Below are 25,262 nucleotides of genomic sequence, written 5' to 3' on the forward strand. Positions count from 1 at the left end.
AGCTCGTAACCCGAAGCATTGGTAAGGAGGACTGTACGTTACCTGAGGTTTCACTGTACTGTACTTCAATTTCATTCAGGGCAAGGTTATATTACCATTTCAGTCCAGGCTCTGGGCATCTTTTCCTCCACCCTTTGCTAAGCCTGAGGGAGCCAGTTTCTCCAGTAAAAGGTTGCCAGGAGTCATTCACCTCTTTTGGCTCAGGATATCTTAGCAGAACACAGCAACAATTGGAGCTGGATCTGCATGGAGAGCTCGTACACCCTGGACTCCACGGACAATGGAAAGGCTTTGCAGGAAGATAGTGGCAAATTTATAAACACCAAGCAGGGACAATCTGAAACTCTCAGTCAATTTAGCAGTCAAGAAGCCATTGATGGCAGGAAGAGAGATAAGGCTATTCTTGTGCAGGCCTTTTTCTGTTGGAACTGAAAGTGCTTTTTTCAAATCACGTTGCTGTAATTCCTGGAAGTTCCCAATTGAATTTTTTCCAAGAAAGAAATGCTAGACAATCCACATGGTGTGTCATTTATTTAGTGTGCTGCTTTCCATCAGAAGTGACCCCAAAACAGTTTGCATACAACAATAAAACACCACCAACAAAATACATAAAATACAATTAAAAATAGTAAGAAAATAATAACAATCTGTATAAGGGTGTAAAGAAGGGTGAAACTGAACTAGGTTTTGCCTCCAACACTTGAGAAACAGGTGAGCCTTCACCCTTTGAGGGAAGCCTGTTAGTATTATAAACATTAGTGTTGTAGTCAAGGGAATCCCACAGCTGGGGTGCTGCCACAGAAAAGGTCCTGTTCCACCAAAAAAAGTGCAAGTAAATAAATAGGTAGCACTCCGGCGGGAAGGTAAATGGCGTTTCTGTGCGCTGCTTTGGTGTTGGTGTTCAGCTGCACCAGAAGCGGCTTAGTCATGCTGGCCACATGACCTGGAAAAACTGTCTGAGTGGGAAAGTCAATTCACCTGACGTTGAATTGGGATGTGAATTTTTGGAGAGCTGTGTTCATGTTGAAAGCATAGTTGCAGCTCACGAAATATGATTGCTGGGTATCTGCTGATTTTGTCATTGTTTGTTATTTTGATTCATTTATTCTATACATTGAACTTTTGTGTATTTTACTTTTGTTTTAATATGTTGTCCATGACTTTGTGGGCCTTTGGACCAGAAAGCAGTAAATAAATAAACCATAGCATAACATGCACAAACGGATGTTACACAAACCACAATTTAAGAAGGAAATTGACAACCTTTGTGCCTGTTTTAGGGGCTTCCCATTGAGAGATCTGGTTGGCCACTGAGAGAACAGAGTGTTTGGCTTCCCCAACATGATGCCCTCCAGATGTTTGGGACTATAACTCCCATCAGCAGAAGCAGCCAGCATGTTGGGCGGAGGGGAGTTGACATCCAAAACATCTGGAGCCTACTGTAGAGACTTGGAGAAGATCCATATCGCACCTTTTAAGTACAACACTTAAGTACAAAGAATCCTGGGAGCTGTAGTTCCCTTCTACAGAGCTATCATTCCTAGCACCCTTAACAAACTACCTTGCCAGGATTCTTTGGGGGAAGTCACATGCTCTCGGTGTGTGTTGGATGTGCACAGATTTTAGTTACCGGTAATTCATATTCAGCTCCAGATGTTTCTGGACAGGCAAAGTCATGGTTCTGCAGGGGTTAAGTGGGCTGCAAGAACGTGAGGAAAACAAAGAAGCTGGCCTTAAGCAAGGAAGTGGGTCATGTCCTGCCTGAGGAGGAGTAGAGAGCCATGGGGAGTACAAGGGAGGCAGCTACCTTTCTGGTGGGGACAGTGGAAGGCGGTTGCTCCTGGGATTTGCAGCTCGAGGGCATTCTGCCTTTGGCAAGTATCAGAAAAGGATGGCAAGGATCCTGATTATGTTAGTGAGTCTGCTCAGCAGCTCATTGGCTTGCAGTGCTGAGCCAGCATCTTACAGCGACGTGGGTGTTGTCTTCCGAATGACGAAGCCAGCTGTACTAGTGCGTAAGTCGTCACAGCTCTCTCACTCTCTCCCGGTGTGTGTTTATAATATCAGTTACCTTTGCTCTTGCTGTCCCCAATCTGGTGCCGTCCAGATGTTTTGACCAATGACTCTCACTGGCCCTAGCCATCTCTGGAGGCACCGTGTTGGCATGCTGGTGCTGAATTGTGGGGTGAATTCAGTTCTGCTGATAGCACCCTTGTCCCTCACAGCTGTGATCACATTCTCTCTTGGCAGTCAATGAGAAAACTGCTCATGTCATACAGACAGCCTTCCAGCATGCAGACTACCCAGACATCAAGGGGGAGAAGTCTGTCCGGTTTCTTGGGAAGATTGCCTATGGATTGAAAAAGTAAGTGTGGCTCTACTTAAGCTCCCTTATTTATATCTCTCCCATCGCAAACCTGTTTAGCTCTGTTTTGCTGAGTTTCTCATTTTCCTAGTCTCAAGTTCGGTTCTCCACATAGCTGCATATGTATGCCATTAAACAAAAAAAGTCCTTATGATTATTTGTCAACATTTTAGTATGATTCTCTTAAAACAAACATTTTATACACACTTTTGCCTAGCATATATATTTTACAAATATTTTTTCCAAATACTGTATAATTTATTTATAGAAATGATTTAAATAATAGAATCATAGAATTGTAGATTTGGAAGGGACCCTGGGGTCATCTAGTCCAACCCCTGCAATGCTGGGATCTTAACTAGATCATACAATACATACTATCCAGCCTCTGCTTAGAAACATCCAAGGAAGGAGAGTTCACCACCTCTCATCGGAGTCTGTTCCACTGTCAAACAGCTCTTACTGTCAAAAAGTTCTTCCTGATGTTTAGTCAGTATCACTTTTCTTGTGACTTGAATCCATTGGTTTGTGTCCTGCCTTCCAGAACAGGAGAAAACAAGCTTGTTCCATCTTCCATGTGACAGCTCTTAAGATATTTGAAGATGGCTATCATATCTCCTCTGAGTCTCCTCTTTCCCAGGCTAAACATGCCCAGCTCCCTCAACCATTCCTCATGAGGCTAAGTTTCCAGACCCATGATCATCTTGGTCACCTCCTCTGCACATGTTCCAGCTTCTAATATCCTTCTTAAATTGTGGTGCCCAGACGTGGACGCAGTACTCCAGGTGTGGTGTGACCAAGACAGAATACCACTATTTTGGGGGTGGGGACAGAGCTATTTATAACAATTACAGTGGTACCTCAGGTTAAGTACTTAATTCGTTCTGGAGGTCTGTTCTGAACCTGAAACTGTTCTTAACCTGGAGCACCACTTTAGCTAATGGGGCCTCCCGCTGCTGCTGTGCCGCCAGAGCACGATTTCTGTTTTCATCCTGAAGCAAAGTTCTTAACCCAAGGTAATATTTCTCGGTTAGTGGAGTCTGTAACCTGAAGCATATGTAACCTGAAGCTTATGTAACCCGAGGAACCACTGTATATGTAAAATAATACCATGAACACCATTTAAAATGTTAAAATCAGAAATCAGCTCTTATGCATTTTATCATGCACTTTTATATTAAAATGCATTTTTTGTACGTTATTTTCACTAACGTTTTTGTGTTTGTGTTTGCATTTTTGCTCTCACTATTTGTTTGGAGAACTGTATTGCAAAATTCGTAAAACTGCAAATTCTGAAGGATGGGTCTGGTTTTGGTTTGCATCTTGTTTCAGAAAGTGCACATTTGGTAGATTTGCCTTTAAATATGAACTAGGTCCAATTTCTTTGCCAACCTTCACCTTGCCTTAAAATAGGGCTCTTAAAAAGTTGCTGCACCATATCCCAGGTCAGACTATTTGCCAGATAACGGTGCTGTATATTCCAACTGGCAGAAGCCCTCCAGTTCCTCAAGCAGAGGCCTACCCCATCTGCTCCTCGTTGGTCTTCAGCTACTAGGTTTGAGCCCATGCTTTGGATCACAACAGCAGCAGCACCTCATAGAAATGGATAGTAAAAAAAGAGAAAGAAGTGGGTCCCCAATCTCCTTCATGCACAAATACCTGGTAGCATTTTACTAGCTGCTGAAGGATGGGAATTGCTGCGAGATGGAAAACTGTTCAGGTCTGCCTTTACAAATTGGCTTGCTATGATTTGGGAGGTAGCTTTAACAGAATGTTTAACACAGCATGACATAATGGTAAGAGATCAAGCTACCACAAAACAAAACAAAATAACCTTTTGGTGCTACCTGGTTTTTGTTCATTTCCTATGCCAATAAATCTGCATTCCCAATTAAACCACCTGCAACACAACTACTGTACTCATATGGAGAGATTTTGTCTCTTTATTTTAGTACTGCATACTGAAAATATGTCTGTTATGTGGTTGAATGATGGTACTCCACATTTTGTTTGCCCTTAATATATGTTTACTGAAATTCAGTGCAACACATATGTTTTTTTAAAAAAAGGGAGAGAGAAAAGAAATGTGCCAAGTGTGAGCTGGGTGCTTTGCTGGAAGAGAAGGTGTAATAGTTTCAGCCCCACCTATCCACATTTTGACTTATCTGATTATTAATTTCTGGATTGAGCAGAGCAGCCTGTCCTGGAAGAGTGACATGGGGGGGGTGTCTCTAGGGAAGAGGAAGCTCACCAAATGCAGGAGGCAAACACTTGGAGGAATGTGATACTCGGAAGCAGAAGCGCTTCTTTGCTAGCTGGGGCTGATGGGAGCTGCAGTCGAAAACATCTGGAAGCTCAGGGAAGGCTGGTGCCAAAGGCTATGATAAGATGTGCAGGACTTTAGACCATGACTGTGTCACTTCCATATATGATGTGTTGTGCGTGACCCACAACTAAAGCTACCATGCAGGATTACACTAGCAATGGGAGGGCTTGGATGTGGTCAGTGAGTGCATCTGATCCCAAGGGGACCTGGGGGTGTCTATGTGCCTCTTCCAGTGAAAGAGCCCAGCCCGCTTCAATTGTACTAAGCCAGCCATTCTTTGCTTCCCTTTTGCAGCATCCATATTGGAGAACTGACGATAGAAAACACCACAGTTGACCTCAAGGAGGACGACGCCATCGACATCAGAATTCAGAATGTTTCTGCTTCCTTCCAAGGAACCCTCAGCTATGGCTACGTGGGTGGCTGGCTGTGAGTATTTCCAGAGAAGTCCGCACCTGCCAGTTTGGTCCTGTTGTGGGGGGAGGTGATGAGGGTGTGAAAATGGAAACATCAGCTTTGCATTTACCACACAACCCCCGACTGCATCACATCCGAACAGCACAACATTGGCTGGCACAGAGCCTAATGTGTGCAGCAGTGCATGTGCTCTGTTCCAAAAATGCCATCCTTCCTGGTTAATTCTACCTGTGTTCCACATGTTCCCAAAATATCACACTGACATTCTATCTGAGAGCACCTCTGCAGCAGATGTTGTTGTTTGGTGATTATCATTGTTAAAAATATTGTCACAGGGTGAAGCTCATCCATTCTATTGACTTCGAAATTGAGTCATCCATTGATCTGCAGATAAACGTTAAATTGTGTAAGTAGTTGCGGAATATCCTTGGCTATTGAGACTGGTTAGAACAAGGGCTTAATATACGCAAGAGGCAGCGGGTGGGTGTCTCCTTGAGATGAGATTCAGGGGGAGGGGTTAAGGAAAGCCAGTTTCCCCTGTGGTGTAAAGTCTGGTTTATTATCTCTGGTTTATTACCCCCTTCCTGGAAAACTGGGGAAAACTATTGGAAGGGAGTACCCACCTGACTCCTGGTTCCTAATAACTTGAGGCATTTGCTTCTCTATTGGACAGTGTCAGATGACGGGCGTGTGATAGTGGACACCTCGGACTGTTACCTGACTTTCCACAAGCTGACCCTGCATCTACAAGGAGACAAAGAGTATGCTTCATTATTTGAAATCCACACCAGGGTTTAGTAGTGTCTGACTTTCATTTAAGGACTCCCATATTCATCAGGCTAGAAACATAAGAAACTGTCTTATACTGAGCCAGAACATTGGTCCATCAAGCTCAGTGCTGTCCACATTGACCAGCAGCTCTCAAGGGTTCCAAGCAGAGTTCTCTCCCAGCCCTACCCTGGGGATTGAATCTGGGGCCTTCTGGTGTGCTCTATCACCAAGCTACAGTCTTACCTTGTGTAGTCTTATATAGCTGCTTTGCCACTATCAACCTCTCATTTTGCTGATCCATGAAATCAGAAGCCTAAAAGCCAAACTTCCCATAAGGCACACCATTGGCAGTTAGTTTCAATTAATAACCTGTGCAGAGGCGTGGGGATGTTGTGGACAATAGGAGAGGATATATTGATTAAATATTATCCTTTCTCACTCACGCTAGTGAGTCAGTAGCAGAGTACATTCCTCAGTATATTGCAGGAAGCTAGTTGGTGGATTCATTTGAATCTCTTTACTTAAGCAATCCAGTCTGGCTTGTCCAGATTGGGTTTATTCCTGACTTCTGGAGGCGGCGCGAACGGCAATGGCTGCCCTTTCCTAGCTGGGGAAGGGAAGCTCCGCCGAAAAAGGGTCTCCCGCTGCGGCGAAGCGGAGACCCATTCTGGAAAACCACAGGCAGCAGAAGCCTGTGGTCTTGGGATCCGGCGGGCGCCAGGAGCAGCCCCCAAAACGTTGAAGGAACCCCGTAAGGGGCTCCGGATCGCGGAGGGGGTTGCGGCGCTGTGGATCGTTCCGCAATCGGCGGAGTGAAGCCGCGTTGCTGCTGCCGGTGAGCGCTGACCTTTCTTCCTAAACTACAGATTCGGAAAACAACAACCCGTGAGTAAAAGGACTTTACAAAGTTTTGGGACTTAAAGTACTTAAAGTACTGAATTTGGCTGAAAGCGGAGTGACGAAAAATAGGAAGTCCGTCTTCCGCTGTCATTGAATCTCTAAGCAAAGAGCCGGAGGAGTGGAGGCAAAGAGTGAACTTTTAATCTAACTGATCTGGACACCAGTGGAAATTATTTTTAAGCAGAATAAGGACTTTAAGTAACTGATTATATGACTTTTATTTGGACTGTGATACCTTTCTTCTATTTGGATTACAATCTAAGCAAGAAATCCAGGTGCTGGAACTGCCTGAGCAACTGAGCAGTCAGCTTGCAGGGTTGGATACTTTGAACTTAAACTTTGAAACAATCTGAGGGAGTTTGAACTGGCTACTTTGAAGCATCTTTTGGAATACCAGTAAGCACTGTCTGAAACACTGTGGCTTTTTAAATACTAACTCTGCTAAAAGTTATCTTATTGAAGGTTCCCGGACATTAAATGGGATTATATTATTTTTATTGGAATTGTCTTCTTCCCTAAAGACATTTTAAGCTCCCCCTAGAGGATTTGGGATTAATAGCAGTGACATTGTTTTACTTTCCTTTTCCCGGCCTCCTGTGTGACTATTACCATCTGGGCCGTTGCTTTCTCATGGGAACAACTCAGCTTGACCTTGAATTTTAGATAACTCTGGAATGAGTGGCGCAAGAAAAAAGGGACCGAGAACCAGACAAACAACTCTAACCACAGTCTCCCAGGCACGCAGATCATCTGTGCCTACTGTGCTTACTTTGCCTACTCTGACTTCTGAGAAAGAAGCTGCTTCTCTGCCACGGGCAGAAACTGAGGAATTTCAATCGGAAGAGATGGCCTCAGGAGAAATTAGTTCTACTTTAGAGAAAATTCTTGAAAAACTGGAATCTTTGGATAAAAAAGTTGATCAGCAAACAGCTAAAATTGATCATAATACTGAATGTTTAAATAGACTAACTGGACAAGTTGCACAGAATGTGCAAGCAATTGGAGAACTGAAGGAGACTGCAGGTGAAAATCGGAAATTGGCTGAAGATACCAGCCAAAGATTGGGAAATTTAGAGAAAGAGGTAAGACCACTCAGCAAACAAGTAGGTGAACATCAGACCTATCTTTCTATGATAGAACTACAGAATAGACAGACCAATTTAAGGATAAGGTCGGTACCAGAGGTGGAAGAAGGTAACCTAGCTGAGTTCCTGACTAAAGAATTTTCCAAGTTTTGGAACTTAGAGGAAAAAGATTTTAAAATCATATCAGCCTTCAGACTTGGAAGACTTATAAAGAGAGAGAAGCCCAGAGACTGTTTAATAATACTGAGATCAAAGGAGGAAAGGGACAAGATTTTGGGATTACATTACGGAAAGTCACTGGATATTTTGGACAAAAGAATTGAAATTTTCAAGGATATTCCTAAACAACTGTTGGACCTTAGATCTGACTACTTGGAACTAGCAAGATTGTTAAGGAGCAACGCAATTATCTTCAGGTGGGATTTTCCTCAAGGATTATCTTTTACTTTTAGAGGGAAGAAGATTAAAATCAGATCACTGGAAGATAGAGACAAATTTCTGACTGCGCACGGAGAGGACCTCCAAAAAGGACTTGAATTACCCTCGGGGCCTGCAGTACCAGGGGTGCCTGCACCCTCGGATCCTGAAGACCCAGCGAACAAGGTACCACCCCTAGAAAAATAACCAGATTTACCCAGGATGTCTCTGCAACTTTTGAGTTGGAATATAAATGGCTGTAACATTCCGGAAAAAAGAAGGAAAATTTTTCATATATTGAAAAAGGAACAACTGGACATTATTTGCTTACAAGAAACACATGTGACTAGGCTCCACAGGAAAGTACTAATAAACAAAAGACTTGGTCAGGAATTTATATCTTCAGACAAAGTAAAGAAGAGAGGCGTGGTGATATATGCAAAAGAGAGCCTGTCACCTAAATTTTTATTTAAAGATGAACATGGAATAATTTTGGCAATCGAAATACAACATCAAGGAGAAAAGATTTTGATATTAGGAATTTATGCACCAAATGAAGGGAAGTCGGAATTTTTCAAGAAGTTGCATGAGACTATGCTGGAATATCTGGATTATGACAACATCATCATGATGGGAGACATGAATGGGGTCGTATCAACCAACATGGATAAGTCACAAAGCCAGAATATTACAAAAGATGGCAGACTACCAAAGACCTTTTTTGAACTGACTGACAATATGGACTGGATTGATATCTGGAGAACGAAGAACCCCTTGAGAAAAGAAGGAACATTCTTCTCTGAAGCTCAGCTGACTTGGACAAGAATCGACCAAATATGGATAACTAGAGGTCTGGCACCCAAGGTCAGAAAGGTGGAAATCTGCCCAAAAACCTGCTCCGACCATAATGCACTGAAAATGGATATGATACTATTACCAACTGGCTCCTTTAGATGGAAGATGAATGACAATTTGTTCAGAGATCAGGAGATTATTAAGAAGGCCCAGAAAGCATTGAAGGACTATTTTGAGATAAATATGAACACTACGGTGGAAAAAAGAATTATTTGGGATGCAAGTAAAGCTGTGATGAGGGGGTTCTTGATACAACAGAATGCTGCAAGGAAGAGGACACAAAATAACAGAAAAGATAAGATTTTGGAGAAAACAAAAGAATTAGAGAAGAAGCTAAGATCAAACCCGAAGTCCCTGCCGATCTTGAGAGAAATCAAACTCTATCAAGCACAATATTCTAAACTGATAAATCAGGAAATAGAGTGGAAGATTAAATTAATGAAACAAAAAACCTTTGAATCGGCAAACAAATGTGGGAAACTGCTAGCTTGGCAGTTGAAGAAGAGACAAAAATTGAATACAGTTACAAATTTGGAAATTGAAGGAAGAAACATTCAGAACCCCATGGAGATTAGAAAGTGTTTCCAGAAATACTTCAAAAAATTATATACCCAAGGGCCGCAGAATGAGGTCGAGATTAAACAATTTTTGGAGAAAAATGGACTTAAAAAGTTGTCACAAGAAAATAGATCTCTCCTGAACAGTAAAATAACATGTCAAGAAATTGAACAAGCCATTCAAAACATGAAACTGGGCAAATCTCCAGGGCCAGACGGGCTAACCTCCAAGTATTATAAGATATTAAAAGACCATTTGATACAACCACTGATGGAGGTTAGCAATGAAATTATGGAGGGGAGGAGGGCGCCGGAATCGTGGAAGGAAGCTTTCATCACATTGATACCAAAATCGGAAGCTGAAAAGACACAACTTAAGAACTACCGTCCCATCTCCCTTTTAAATGTGGATTACAAAATATTTGCAGATGTTTTGGCAAGTAGACTTAAAAAAGTTTTAAACGAAGTAATTCATAAAGACCAGGCAGGCTTTCTCCCAGGTAGACATATGTTTGCTAATACAAGGAACATTATTGACATCTTGGAACTTTTGCAAACTGATATAAACACAAAAGCAGTCCTAATCTTTATAGATGCGGAGAAGGCCTTGATAATATCTCTTGGAAATTTATGAAGGGAAATTTAAAAGAAATGGGAGTGGGTCGGGGTTTTGAGAATGGGATTGATGCAATATATTCAGAACAAAAGGCTAAACTGATAGTAAACAATGTGGTTACTGAAGAGTTTAAAATTGAAAAAGGAACACGACAAGGCTGCCCGATTTCCCCTTTGTTATTTATATCAGTTCTGGAGGTGCTCTTGAATATGATTAGAGGGGACCGGTTGGTGGAAGGGATTCAGGTCGGAGAGAAACAATATAAACTTAAAGCTTTTGCAGATGACCTAGTTCTGACCCTGCAGGAGCCAGAATCTAGTACAAAAAGAGTATTACAACTGATCCAAGATTTTGGTCGGGTGGCGGGATTTAAACTAAATAAACAGAAAACTAAGGTGTTGGGGAAAAACCTGACAGATGCAGAGTCGGAACAGTTTCAGAGAGAAACAGAACTAACTGTGGTTAAAAAAGTAAAGTACCTAGGGGTAAACATAACAGCAAAAAATCTGAGTCTATTTAAGGATAACTATGAAAAATGTTGGTTTGAAATTAAGAGAGATTTGGATAGTTGGACAAAATTGAAGCTTTCTTTGTTAGGCCGAATTGCTGCTGTTAAGATGAATGTATTGCCAAAGATGTTGTTTTTGTTTCAAACATTGCAGATTGTGGATAAGACAGAGTGCTTCCGGAAGTGGCAGAGAGATATATCTAAATTTGTCTGGCAGGGCAAAAAGCCCAGAATTAAGTTTAAGATACTAACTGATGCGAAAGAAAGAGGGGGCTTTGCCCTGCCGGACCTAAAGTTGTACTATGAAGCCGCAGCCTTTTGCTGGCTAAAAGACTGGCTACTTCTTGAAGACACTGACGTATTGGATTTGGAAGGGTTTAACAATGCTTTTGGTTGGCATGCATACCTATGGTACGATAAGGTTAAGATCAATAAGGTCTTCAAGAACCATATTGTCAGAAAAGCAGTTTTTAATGTCTGGACAAAATACAAAGACTTATTGGAAAACAAAACTCCGAGGTGGCTTTCACCTCTGGAAGCTAAGGCCCGAAAAAGACCCAATATGGAGGCCAAATGGCCAAAATATTGGGAAATATTAGAAAAAGACGGAGACAATTGGAAATTGCAGAGTTTGGAGAAAATGAAGGATAAAGTGCGAGACTGGTTACATTACGCTCAGATTAAAGAAGTTTTTAAAAATGATAAAAAGGTAGGGTTCCAGGTGGAGAAATCGAAGTTGGAAACAGAATTGTTAGAACCAAAAACTAAGGTATTATCAAGAATGTATAACTTGCTGCTGAAATGGAATACACAAGACGAAATGGTTAAATCGGTTATGATAAAGTAGGCTCAGGATATTGGGCATAATATCATGTTTGAGGACTGGGAAAGGTTGTGGACCACTGGGCTGAACTTCACTGCATGTAATGCTTTGAAGGAAAATGTAATGAAAATGATATATAGATGGTACATGACCCCAGTTAAACTTGCCAAAATATACCATTTGTCTGATAACAAATGTTGGAAATGTAAAGAACATGAAGGAACATTCTTTCACCTCTGGTGGACTTGCCCTAGAGTGAAGGCCTTCTGGGAAATGATATATAATGAGTTGAAAAAGGTATTTAAGTATACCTTCACTAAGAAACCAGAGGCCTTCCTTCTGGGCATTGTCGGCCAGAAGGTGTTAAAGAAGGACCGAACATTTTTTATGTATGCAACAACGGCAGCAAGGATACTTATCGCTAAGAGTTGGAAAACTCAAGATCTACCCACACTGGAAGAGTGGCAGATGCAGCTGATGGACTATATGCAACTGGCCGAGATGACTGGTAGAATTCGAGACCTGGGAGAAGAGAGGGTTGAAGAAGACTGGAAGAAATTCAAGATTTATTTACAAAAGTATTGTAATTTGGTCGAATGCTAAGAAGGATGCTAGATCATAAATAATTGCCTACCATTGAATTAGATTTGAATTTGACGATAAGTGAGATTGAGGAAAACATAAAACTTTTGGAGATTAGATTAAATTAATTGAACAAGATTTAAGAATATAAATAAGATGATAAATTGCTGGAAAAAATTTACAATGATGTAAGTGGGAGTGGGAGACGTGAGGGAGTCCAAAGAAGTTTTGAAAAATGTGTTATGATATATGTTATATTGTTTATTATTTTTGCATTTTGTATTTAAAAAAATCTCAATAAATATTTATTAAAAAAAAAAAAAAACAGATTGGGTTTATTCCTGGTAAATCCCCTGTGTTCCGCTTTAAAAGAATAAAGACACAACACTCTTTTCTTAAAAATAATGATAAGAAGTTTACTTACATTCAGTTCACAGTAGGTTCCCTGAAGGTTGACTTTAACTTGAAGTTACAGAAGAGAGTTTGAGTTCATCCCATATGGGAATGAACCCATGCGCTGCTGGCTGAGAGCCAGCACAGAGCAAAATAGCATCAGTATCAGAAGAGAGCAGCAAAAGAGGAAGGTGGCTGCGTGACTGGCCCTTTTACAGGGTCACGACCATCTACCTGGTCACATGCAGGGGCGGGGGGATGCTCCAGACAGGTGTGACAGGAAGTCCTCCTGGCTGGAGTAACATCCCCCTGTGTGTCCACTCTGGGCAAACAGGAAATGTTATATTTGACTGCTACAGTGATGCCACATCCCACAAGAAGGGCATTTTCTTCATGATCCTGTTGCATGGGAAGGGGAGGTTTCACACTTACAGGCTGGTCCTGACTGAAATTCTGCCTCAGAATTGAGGGTTCCACATCTGCTGCTTGAAAACAAAAACAGAGAGACATTCTAATTTTTTTGTGTTTAGCAGTACCTCAAGTCTGGCCTTGAGCATCTTTTAAGATAAACCTTATTAAGAAGGACAGCCCAATACATTTTTCTGCCCAGAGCAAAGTACAAGATGGCAGCCCCTCCCAATCCCACACCCAGAAGTCCACTAGACTGACAGCTGAATCTGACCTCAACACTACTGATGGGCCTGCATACACCACCACACCTGAGGCAGCAGGCTAGTTAAGTGGGGCAGGCCAGGTTGTGACTGATGGGCAGTGGAATGGTATGGCTTATGAGGAACAGTCAAGAGTCTGCCACCCCAGCCCCACAGCTTCTGTTATCTGAGGCAGGCGCCTCACTTTGCCTAATGGTAGAGCAGGCAGTGCTCTGCAAGGCTTACTTGCTTGCCCTGACTTCCAATCTCCAGGGTGAATTAGACTTTGGAAGCTTTAAGATGAAAGGTGCTCTTGATAGTTAGCATTTTGATCATCTTTGCATTTGGATTTTATGTTTAGATTTTCTCTTTATGTTGTAGCTCACTTATAGCCCATTAGATAGTGTAGGACAAAAAAATCCAAATCTAAATGTGTTGTAATAATGAACTTCTTGAGCTCACATCCAGTCTTTCTCCATGCAGCCCAGGATGGCTAAAACAGCTTTTTACAAACTTCATCTCGTTTACCTTGAAGCTCGTTCTCAAAAACCAGGTAAGAGACATGATGGAAAGGTAATTGACACAGGGCTGATGTCTGTTAAATGTCATGCATGCTGGGCAATTGATTAATCAGGCTGCACTTTGGCAAATGAAGATATGGAAAGACCTAATTTACATGAGCTTAATGAAACAATCATTTATCTGGCTTTCCTTTTAAAAAGTGACTCAGGATTTAGCTGTCAAGTCCTTGGGAAACAACAACAAAAGTGCTGTTTCCTTGCAGACTGCAATCTCTGCCTCAATCTCCTTTTAAACTAGGGGCGTATTTCCAGGTGATTTTCACAAAAATATGCATTTTGCCCTAGCATTGCATTTTTTGTACACATTGATTGGAGAACTGCATTGCAAAGTCTTGAGAAGTGTGAATTTTGGAGGCTGTTTGTGTTTCATTTTGCATGTTGTTTTGGAAAGCGTGAATTCATAAATTTGTGTTTAGATGTGAACTGAATTTAATTCTTCCTCTGTCCCAACTCACACAATACTATTCAATGGTGCTGCTTCACACATCCATCTGTCAGTCATCTAGGAAACTGCCTTATACTGAGCTAGACCATCTAGTTTAGTATCTAGCTTAGTACTACTTACACTGACTGGCAGCAGCTCTCCAGGATTTCAGATAGGGGTCTCTCCCAGCCCTAGCAAGAGATGCCAGAGACTGTACCTGGGATCATCTGCTTGTTGCTCCAATAATGAGCTACAGCCTTTCCCCAAACATGTGTTTGAACATCTCTTTTCCTCTTTTACAGGTGTGTAAAGAAATTAACTATATTTCTCAGCTACTGGCAGATTATGTGCATGAGACGTCAGGTAAATCTCCGACCACTTTTGTTGCTGTTCCATTTCTAAAAATTCTTATTAAAAGCTCTTACTCCTCCATTTATATAACAGTCTCACATGGTCTATATAGTGTGCTGCTATAGTCTTCAGGGCTACACTTCAGTCCACACACTTTGCATCTGCACCCAACTGGATTTCAAATGTCCTTAGCTAGAAACTAGAAACAAGTAAAGTAGCAGGGTTGGCTGGGACAGATCCTGCTGCCTGCCGAATCTCCCTGGAGTCCTAATTTTAAGGCCCACTGGCCATGTGAGGGATGGAGTATTCTATTCTAAAAGACTTGTGGGAGTATCCTGCAGGGGATAAGATGCATTTGGGTCATGCTTTGCTTGAACACGAGGAAATGCCCTCACCAAAAACAACCCCATGGCTCCAAAACATGGCCAAAAGCATAACGTTTAGGTCAAAATGACCAGGGGATGGAGCAACTTCCCTAGGAAGGAATGTTGCAGCATTTGGGACTTTTTAATTTAGAGAAGAGGCAACATGATAGAAGTTTATGAAATTATGTATGACATGGGAAAAGTGGCTAGGGAAAAGTTTTTCTCCCTATCTCATAACACTGGAATTTGGGGGCATCAAATGCAGCTGATTCAGGACAGATAAAAGGAAGACTTCTTCATGCAGCTCAGCATAGTTAAACTGTGGAATTTGCTCCTTCAGGAGGCAGTGATAGCAACCAACTTGGATGACTTTAAAAGAGGATTAGACAAATTCATGGAGGAAGAGGCTATCAATGGCTTCTAGTTAAGATGGCTGTGCTCTGGCTCCACAGCTTTCAAATTTCAGTTGCTGGAAACCACAGGAGGAGTGGAGAGGGCTCTTGTGCTTGGGACCTGCTTGCGGGTTTCCAACAGGCATCTGGTTGGCCACTGTGAGAACAGGATGCTGGACTAGAAGGGCCATGGCTCTAACTTAGTAGGCTCCTCAACATGTTCTAAAAGCACACTCTTTAATTTTCTGGTAGCCAACTTCCTTAAAGATGGGGATATCGGAGTAGATATTTCTGTGACCACATCTCCGGCAATCAAAGCAAATTACATAGAATCGTACCACAAGGTAAGACAATTCCCACAAAATAAACTTCCGTGTGTGAAGGAAAGGGCAATTGTTGATGACGCAAACCCTGCCTCTTTATAGTTGCTGCAGGTGAGAGCCAGGTCACCTCCACACAATGGCTTCCCTCAAGAACCCCGAGAAGAGTAGTTAAGAGTGCTGGGAAGTGTAGTTCTGAGGGATAAAATGACAGTTCCCATAAAAGTAGGTGAAGCAATGTACAGTGGTACCTCAGGTTACAAACGCTTCAGGTTACATACACTTCAGGTTACAGACTCCGCTAACCCAGAAATAGTACCTCGGATTAAGAACTTTGCTTTAGGATGAGAACACAAATCGTGCAGCGGTGGCGCAGCAGCAGCAGGAGGCCCCATTAGATAAAGTGGTGCTTCAGGTTAAGAACAGTTTCAGGTTAAGAACAGACCTCTGGAACGAATTAAGTACTTAACCCGAGGTACCACTGTATATCAGAGGTTTCTACACATACACCTCTCTGCCCTCCATCGAGGCAAGCAAGAGGGAGGATTGCAGCGGAAAGGCACATCCTGGCGAGGCAGAAGTCCTGGAGGAGAGCCAGTGAGGGTGTGGCTTAGCAGAGACCTCCCCACCAGGCCAGACAGAGAAGCCTAGAGGGCCACATTTGTCCTCTAGGACTGTGATACCCACCAGTGGTCTAATATGCCTATAGCTTTCTTCTCAGTCACAAAAATACAGGAGTTCCATGCAATTCCTGTGGAAGGTGGATGATTCCATCCTACGATTCTGAACTCATCATTCTCCCAGTGCCCTTCTGTGCACAATGTCCCATTCAGCAGAAGTCTTGGTGTTTCTACCAACCAGGGCTGGCCCACCCATGGGACCAGGTGAGTCAACTGCCTCGGGTGGCAGGGTCCATAGGGGCAGCAGATACTGATCTAGATATTTCTTTCCCTCTTGTTCCTGGTGTTGATACTCAACTCAACTCACCCCTTCTTCCCTGGCCAGGGGGAAGACCATTTTGTGGTTTGCCTCAGGTGCCAAAATATATTGGGCTGGTCCTGTCACCAACCAATATGACAACAACAGCAAAGTTTCTTTAAAACAAACATACTTATTATGACGCAAACTTTTCCGGACTATTGTCTGCTACTTCATCACTTGCAGGAGGCATCATCCCTGGGGCCTCTAACTACATGGGATGTTAATGAGGTGATTAGCGATCATGCTATGTGATTTTTCTAAATTAAATACCAGGTGAAGAGGGAACAGTTGTTGCCGAGATTGCCCACAGGCTGTGATGAAAGGGAGGGTTTGTACTTTGTGTATGCTTAATTTCAGTTTGCGTTTACTTCTGCTGTTTTTCTTTATATTTTTGTTCTTGCGTGGTATTGAAGTGTCTTGTTTAAAAAATTTTAAACACAAGCAAATGTGTTGGATGCATTTTCCTACAAGGAGATTGTTGGTCCCTCTAGACATTGAGGTGTTTATGTGTGACTCCCACATTTCAATAACCCTTTCGCACTTACAAATGTTTTTTGGGGAATACCAATTCAGTGCCTGTCCCATCACTTTCTGCTGAAATCACAAAACTTTTCGTACTGCAAATGTTGTGGGTTGTGTGTGTGTGTCCCGTTTTTGTTGCTCTATAGCACTGGAGTCACCCTTCCAGATGTCAATGATGCTGTTACACTGGGGAAGTATCGCAGAAGACCGAATACAGCAAAATGATGTGTGGAGGGTCCAGAATGAATCCACTGCTAATGCACTACAATGAATCCACTGCTAATGCACTACTGTTGTGTCAGTGAAATGTTGCAGAGAACCTCCAGTCTGGAGGAGCCCTGCCTCTCTGCAAGAAGCAGCCCCCTGTCCTCAGAGGTACACAAGGAACATCTGCAGTTCATAAAGCCACTCACATTTTCTTCTCTTGAAAGGGCCTCGTCGTGTACCAGAACCATTCAGGCATCTTCCATGACTCTGCCTTCACACCGTCTCTGCTGACTGATTCCAAAATGGTCTATTTCTGGTATTCAGACCAAATCCTCAATTCTGTGGCCTTGGCAGCTTTTCTAGATAAGCGCCTGGAGTTAACACTCACAGGGGAAAAATTAAAGGTAATTTTTGCAGGTGGCCATTTGACTTGGCTTCACTTGTGGGGTTTGGATGGCAAGGCGTGGTCATCTGCTGCTAGCCAGAAGCACCAGTTTCACCCAGTTGGTTGGGCCTGTGAGCTTCGTACATTTTACTTCTTCATCTTTTGCGTCTTTTTTTAAAGGAAATGTTTGAAATTGAAGAGCTGAAAACTCAACAGGAGATTGTGCAAAAGGTAACTTTTGACCAAATCCCAACCTATCATTTGACGAGTAGGTAGCACATGGTATTGCCTGGATATTGCCTGAACTATTTTCAAGTCTGATTCTGATTCTGATTCTGATTCTTCTTCTTCTTCTTCTTCTTCTTCTTCTTCTTCTTCTTCTTCTTCTCCTTCTTCTTAAAATCAAGCTCTGTTGCTTCGCATTAGCAGCCACACTATGTCTGTCTTTATGCCCCCCAGATTGTTCGGGGTGCCTCCTACAACGACTCCCTGGCTAAGGTGTGGAGCCTTGACCCTCCTCAGATTATCCTCCAGCCCGAAGGAACCATTGTGAAGTCATCTGTGGCTGTGGAACTCATTGTTCCTCTGCAAGGCGAAGGTCCCCCCTCTGTAGCTTTGTATTTCGAAAAGGTAAGTGAATTTGCAGTTTGCATTTTGGAGACAGGAGCCAAAGGCCCACTGGTCACAAATCAGCCACCATTTGCAAGCGCATGTGATGTGGAACAAAGCAGGCATCATGGAACATAGGAAGCTGCCTTATCCAGAGCCAAAGCCTTGGTCTGTCCAGCTCAGTATTGTCCACACTGGTTAGCTGGGGCTCTTTGGGGTTTCTGGAAAAATCTCCTTCAGTCTTACTTGGAGGTGCTGTAAATTGAATCTGGGACTTTCTGGGTGCAAAGCAGATGCTCTTGCATGGAGCTATGGCCTTACAATTCTGTTAGGATGCAGGTGGGCTCAGAGAATCAGGAAGAGAGCACTGCTGGATCAGTCAGCTCAGGAGCTCTGCCATAAAGAGAACATCTCACCTGGGAGAGGGACAGTGGGAAAGGTGTCCCTGTGAATTCTCATTGATTTCTCAGCTGCTTTCAACTTTTATTACTCCAGCATGTAATTAAAAACCCTAAATTCTTCAATAAATGAGCTGTTGGATTGTCTGACGTGTTCTAACTTAATAGGTCAGTTTTTAAATATCTCCTGTAAATCTGTAATCATCCATTCATCAAGAGACGTGATTTATTTCCTGTCCCACACACAGTTCTTATTAATAAACATAAGAGCAGCTATTAATAAATTTACCATCATTTCTCTGTCCTCTTATAAAGCAATTTCTTTAATGGAACCAAAGTAACTAATAAAGTCATGATTTCTAATGCATTCTATGTTTTTTTAAATGCACTCACAAACCTTTCCGTTCTGCCTTTCCCTCCCTGCAGGAAGTCACTGTCACAGTCCAAGCTTCGTATATGCAAAAAAACCTATACCTGCATCACTCCGAGGCCATGTACGTATTGCGCTTCCATTGTGCAGAGAGAGGATGGGGGCTTCCAGGTGGTCACTGTTTTGAGGTGGGATTCAATCACATACTGGCAACCTCAGGTGCCACAATTAAAGTTGGTTTTGGCACCCCCAAAAGCAGACTTTTTGTGATGAGAGAAGTGCCAGGGAAATGCCCTGGGAAGCCTGGAATAACAACTGCTTGGCACAAGGATGCTGAATAAACAAGCCACCTGGAAGCATCCGAGATCCACACCATGCATTTAAAGTATACCCAATGCACATTTAAAACATGTGACGCCCCCCCCCCCCAATCCTGCGAACTGTGGTTTGTTAAGGGTACTGGGAACTGTGGGTCCAGGGCTACTGTAGTTCTCTGGATTCTTTGGGAAAGTCATGTGCTTTAAATGAATGGGTGTGGCTTTGCCACTAGAATTCCTGGGTATGCAAAAAGGGCTGGGAAAGGTGCCTGCTCACAATTGCTTACACACTTGGCTTCTTATTTCCCTACAGGATAGAAATCAAAAAGCTTAAACGTGCCGCGGATATAGCTGTGGTGAGTATCCAGCATTCATGCTTCTGTGCTTAAAGTGTTGAGCTGAAACTAATCTCCCCCCTCCCACAAAGCTAATTTTTGCTCCACAAATTTCCTGTCAAATATTCTCTGGATGTACCAGTAAATCTATCAACCAAAGATGTTGCAGTAGCATCAGTACTAAGATAAATACCGAAAGAGTATCCAACCTGGCAGGGTTGTTGTGAGAATTGCTGAAAGAATATATGGGAAGGGTTTTAGCATTTCAAAGCAAAGCACATGCCAAGTGTCACAATTCTTCTGCCTTCTGCTGCTGGGAAAATTGGACAGGGGTTCACTCAAGATAAGCCCAGCTTGGCACCATAAAACAGTCTTCTGCTTTAACAACCAAATTTGTCCAGGGATTGAAGCATTGGGAGGTTTTTGCATCCCCCATAGCACAAAGCCTTTTGCAGAAGCACAAATCATATTTTGTTTCAGTTACTGTATTATGTTTTGTTTGTATAATTAACAGAAAACTTCATTAAGGATATGCTTATACCTATATTTTAAAAAGCATAGAGTTGCACTGTCCACTATCTATCTACAATCAATTGTTGATCCGCCCTTCCCCAATCTGTACCCAAAATATTTTGGGGTACAGCTTCCTTCAGCCTCAGGAAGCATGTTGTAAAATGCATGTTGTACATCAACGGCAGGGGTAGAAATAATGAACTAGTAATAACAATAAAGACTTCTGCAATTAATGACTTTGCTTGCAATGTTTTAATTTCAGAATGATGAAACTCTAAAGCACATTTTGGAGAAAATCGTCTCAGTTGCCGGGATCCCAGAAGTGGTATCAAGTGAGTTGATTTTCTACGTGTCAGTGTAGCAGCTCTGAGTCCTGAGTGGGAGGAAAGCAAATCAAGTGTGTTGGTGAGGGAATTCACTTCAGTGGAGCTTGGCTCAGAAATGACTTCCCAGGGCTCTTTTTAAAAAACCCCAAGTTGCAGGCCTTTGAGCCAACAACATACCCCTGTTGCTGGGTTTCTGAGATCTCCTGCGTGAACACAGATGGCTTCTCCACACTTCCTCTTGTCTTGTTGCTTTCCCCTGGGGGAAACTGCTCTTTAGTGCTCAATCAAAGCAAATGGTAATTTGGGTTTTCTCCGGATGGATGTTTGCTCTGATTTAACACTAAAGAGCAGGTTTTCCCTGGGAAAGAGGGGCAGGCTCTTCTCATGGCCTATCTGGCGATGTCAGGGACTGAATCTAGAACCTTGTGCACACAAAGTACTGGTATGTGCCCTTCCCCCAGTGACAGACCTACATTTGTGGGTCCCTGAAGCTTGACCTGTTACCAGCAGTGAGGTCTAGGAAACTATTGTTCTCTTCTTTGGTAGGGTTGTTTACCACAACCTCTTCAACATCTGTGCTACTGACTCTCAAACTTTGGGATTGTTGAAATATATACAACAACAAAAACAATCCATTTGAGTCATGTGACTCAAATTGTGTCTTCCAGACCCATTTTATTTTTATATATATATATATATATATATATATATATATATATATATATATATATATATCAATGTGGTCTAAAGTCACTTCTGGGAGGCCCCCTGAAGATTAAGTTTACTTAGTTTCATAGTAGATCCCTGCCTTCCACTCAGTTATGACCCTGAAAACAGATGAAGCTTCCTTATACAGTGTCAGATCAACTGGCCCATCTAGCTCAGAACTGTCCACAATGACTTGCAGCAGCTCTCCACAGTTTCAGGAACAGAGTCTTTCCCAGCCCTACCAGGAGATGCCAGGGATTGAACCCGGAGCCTTCTGCATGCCAAGCAGAGGCTCTACCTCTGAGCTATAGCCTTCCCCAAGAGGGACTCCGCTACTGTAAAACCGGATGGTGGTGGTGGTAATTCCATTTCTTGCCCACCTTTCACCATGAGATCCTAGGGCAGCAATTTAAAAATACAATCTTAAAATTAATTTATTTTATAACAAATTACAATAAAAAGACAGGGTGGGGCCTAAATTATATACATCTCAGCAGAGCATGACTTTTTGCCTCATTATGTTGCACAAGCTTCATGGGAGGCAGGTGCAATGTAATAAATGTTAGCATCAGTCCCATAAAACTTCCCTGCCCAAAACCACCACCACTACTTACTTACCCATTGCTGCAAACCACGGTTATTACTGTGACATCAGACAAATCTGGTTCAATTTGGTTTCACAGGATTTGAGAGGAACATAAGTTCCCTGTTGAGCAGCAAAGGACTCAACCATTTCGACATCATTGATCCTGAGATAGTAACCAAAAAGGCAAGTACAGTTTGATGTATTGGGGCTTATATATCACCCAGCACTATGTCAGTGACCAAACAGCAAAAATATTTTGTGCTTGGCCCTTCCATAGCAGTGGAAAATCCAGGGCACCCATAAAAGGGTTGATTTTATATAGAAGACAGATTCCTGAGCCAATAGTACAGCAGGGTACAGAACCAAGCACACTGGCTGTACCAGATTCATAGTCGAAGTGTGTCAAAAGTGTCTTGGCCCATTATACCTGAAGGAGCGTCTCCACCTCCATCATTCAGCCTGGACACTGAGGTCCAGCTCCGAGGGCCTTCTGGCGGTTCCCTCACTGCGAGAAGTGGGGTTACAGGGAACCAGGCAGAGGGCCTTCTCAATAGTGGCACCTGCCTTGTGGAACGCCCTCCCTTCAGATGTGAAGGAAATAAGCAGCTATCTGACTTTTAGAAGACATCTGAAGACAGCCCTGTTTAGGGAAGTTTTTAATGTTTGATGTTTTCTTGTGTGTTTAATATTCTGTTGGGAGTCGCTCAGAGATGGGTGGGGTATAAATGATTTGTTGTTGTTCTTGTTATGATATGTCCTGGGCTGCATGTGTCAACTGTAGGGCCGGCCCTGGATGTTTTGCCATTAGAGGCAGAACAAAAATTGCTGCCCCTGCCTCCTCCGCTGCACACCCATTGCCATGTGCCCAGCTGCCCCACACCCACGGTTATTTGCGCACATGCCCCCAGGCCCACAGCACAGGAAAGAGCAGGAGGCTGATAAGCACAGCAGGTGATAAGCAACACACTCCTTGGAGACTGGATCTGCTGCCCCTCCCAGCCATCCAAAGCCTGCCCCCCTGAGGCAGCTGCCTCACCTTGCCTCATGGGGTGGCCGGCCCTGGCCAACTGGCTTAGAAATGTTTCTTTGGTGCTTCTGCACTACACTGAGTTTGACACTTTTGATGTCCACAGCATTCCCTGCCTGAAAACTGGGCTGGATGTGTCTGTTGTTCTATCAGTTGTTGTCCTGTCTGCAGGCAAAGGTGTGTCCTACCACCCTGTGCATTTTCCATTGCAATTCAGTTTGCCCACTTCATCCTGCACTTTTCCCCCCCACCTAGGGACACTTAATTCTCCAGATGGACTTTGGCTTCCCACACCATTTGCTTGTAGAGTTTCTGAAGACTACTTTGTAGAAGGAAGAGGAGAAAGAAAAATAAAGGTGATCCAGGTGTATGAGCAATCTGGATGCCCAAGAGAGCTGGTGATCCATTTATTTCCATCTCCTTCCCTGTGATCCCAGATGGATTTCCTGCCAGGACTGAGGCTCTGTCTGCGAGTTTTCTCCTTGACTGTCTCCTGCAGGATAAACTCTCTTGGAAAAGCTCTGGGAATCCCTGGCTCTTAGTGTGACAAGAAGCTGAGTCGCCACAGCTGGAGCACAGTGCCTCAAAAAGGGATTGACACCCTCCCTACAGTGTTTAGCCCATCTATAGTGGATGTGTGATGGCTTTGATCAGCTTTCTCCAACCAGGAAAACAGCTGCCACAGGGGGAAAGCATGAGCCTGGCTTGCTGGCTTCCATTTTCATGACGCCCCCAAACCCCATTTGAGAGTCAGTTTATGTGCATTGCTTAACTGCCACAATGACAACAAGCTTTAGGAAATGGCCTCAAGAATCTTCTCACTATGCAGCTAAGTGTCTTGCTCTCTCAGACCACTCTGGGTCAGAGAAAGGACACCTTTCCACCAAATTCTGGAAAACTTTTTCTTTTTTCATTTGAATGCCATGTGCTTCTTTTGTTTCCTAAAAATAAACCTGGTTTTCTATTTTACTGCATTGCTGTGCCTGTTGTTGTCTAAACCTACTTGTATACTTAAAACCTTCTGTAATCCATCATACTTACTAGGGAAATTTAGGTACACTTCCAAAGGCCTAAAGGGCTGTTAGTAAAGTCCTGATTTTCAGGGGGTTTGACTAGGTGAACTTTTGGGTCCCTTGCAACTCTACAGTTCTGTGATTCTATGAGGGCAGGGTCATTACAGTTTTGGAGAGCTTTGGAGTTTTTTATGGGAACTGGTTGAAGATACAAGAGGAGAAAGCTAACTGCAAAAACAAAACAAAAGCACCCGGCTACCCTGTGTAGTTCTGACTTCCACTACCAATATACAGTGGTACCTCAGGTTACATACGCTTCAGGTTACATATGCTTCAGGTTACACACTCGGCTAACCCAGAAATAGTGCTTCAGGTTAAGAACTTTGCTTCAGGATGAGAACAGAAATCGTGCTCCGGCAGCGCGGCAGCAGCAGGAGGCCCCATTAGCTAAAGTGGTGCTTCAGGTTAAGAACAGTTTCAGGTTAAGAACAGACCTCCGGAACGAATTAAGTACTTAACCCGAGGTACCACTGTATCCTGCTTCAGAAAAGAAAGATCATTGTTAAATAGTGGGTAGACATAGCAGACGACACAGTGATTTCTCCAAAGCAGCTCTTTACTTGTAAGCTGGACAGAACTGAACAGCAAACAGCTCAGCCAGCCTGCTTTTATAGGCAGCCAGCTGTCAACATTGTAGCAACAACAACCCAGGGTTTCCCGCCTAAAGTAACTGACGTGGACCTGAGTGAAAACTACATACACAATACTCCTGGTGGCCAGGGTGAGAACTTCAATACATAACAATCATCAGGTTTCCTTTTTCACATTTCTCCTCCACAAATAAAAAATACCTCAGTCCTTGGTCTTAAAAAGGTCCTGCTCCAGGGAATACTTCTAGATCCCCCTACAATTTGAGAAACCCAAACTAGTATTATTTAATACGTTTCTAGATAGAAATTTTAATATCATTCCTAAAGATCTAAGTCTTCACACTGTTGAGTCATTTCCTTCTGATTGCATGAATGGGTGCAGCTCAGAAGTGGAAGTTGCTTCAGAACATAAATATTGACCAGAGGTACCAAAAGATTTGGCAATGTGATCTTTTAGAGAAATCAACACAAATACTAAGGGGTAACCAGGGGGCAAAAGATAATGGAGCCATTCAAGAAAATATGGAAGGCGCTCATTGCTTACACAAGTATAAAGGATGATGTCTGCCTTCTGCCTCAATGTAACTCTTGATTATGGAACTTTAAAGTTATTTTCT

General features: G+C 42.9%; 1 protein-coding gene across 1 annotated transcript; it reads left to right on the plus strand.

The window, feature by feature from the left end:
* Positions 1–1,781: 1,781 nt before the first annotated feature.
* On the plus strand, positions 1,782–23,956 carry CETP (cholesteryl ester transfer protein). Its single transcript, XM_079987844.1, has 16 exons — positions 1,782–2,015; positions 2,251–2,365; positions 4,986–5,120; positions 5,444–5,514; positions 5,782–5,869; positions 13,749–13,818; positions 14,573–14,633; positions 15,631–15,722; positions 17,633–17,812; positions 17,974–18,024; positions 18,253–18,423; positions 19,227–19,294; positions 19,801–19,843; positions 20,598–20,667; positions 22,053–22,138; positions 23,238–23,956. The coding sequence occupies exons 1-16, from the start codon at positions 1,892–1,894 to the stop codon at positions 23,310–23,312; spliced, it is 1,500 nt and encodes a 499-aa protein (XP_079843970.1). The 5' UTR covers positions 1,782–1,891; the 3' UTR covers positions 23,313–23,956.
* The last annotated feature ends 1,306 nt before the right edge of the window (positions 23,957–25,262 follow it).

The sequence above is a fragment of the Podarcis cretensis genome (assembly GCF_951804945.1).
Source record: "Podarcis cretensis genome assembly, chromosome: 8".
NCBI lineage: Eukaryota > Metazoa > Chordata > Lepidosauria > Squamata > Lacertidae > Podarcis > Podarcis cretensis.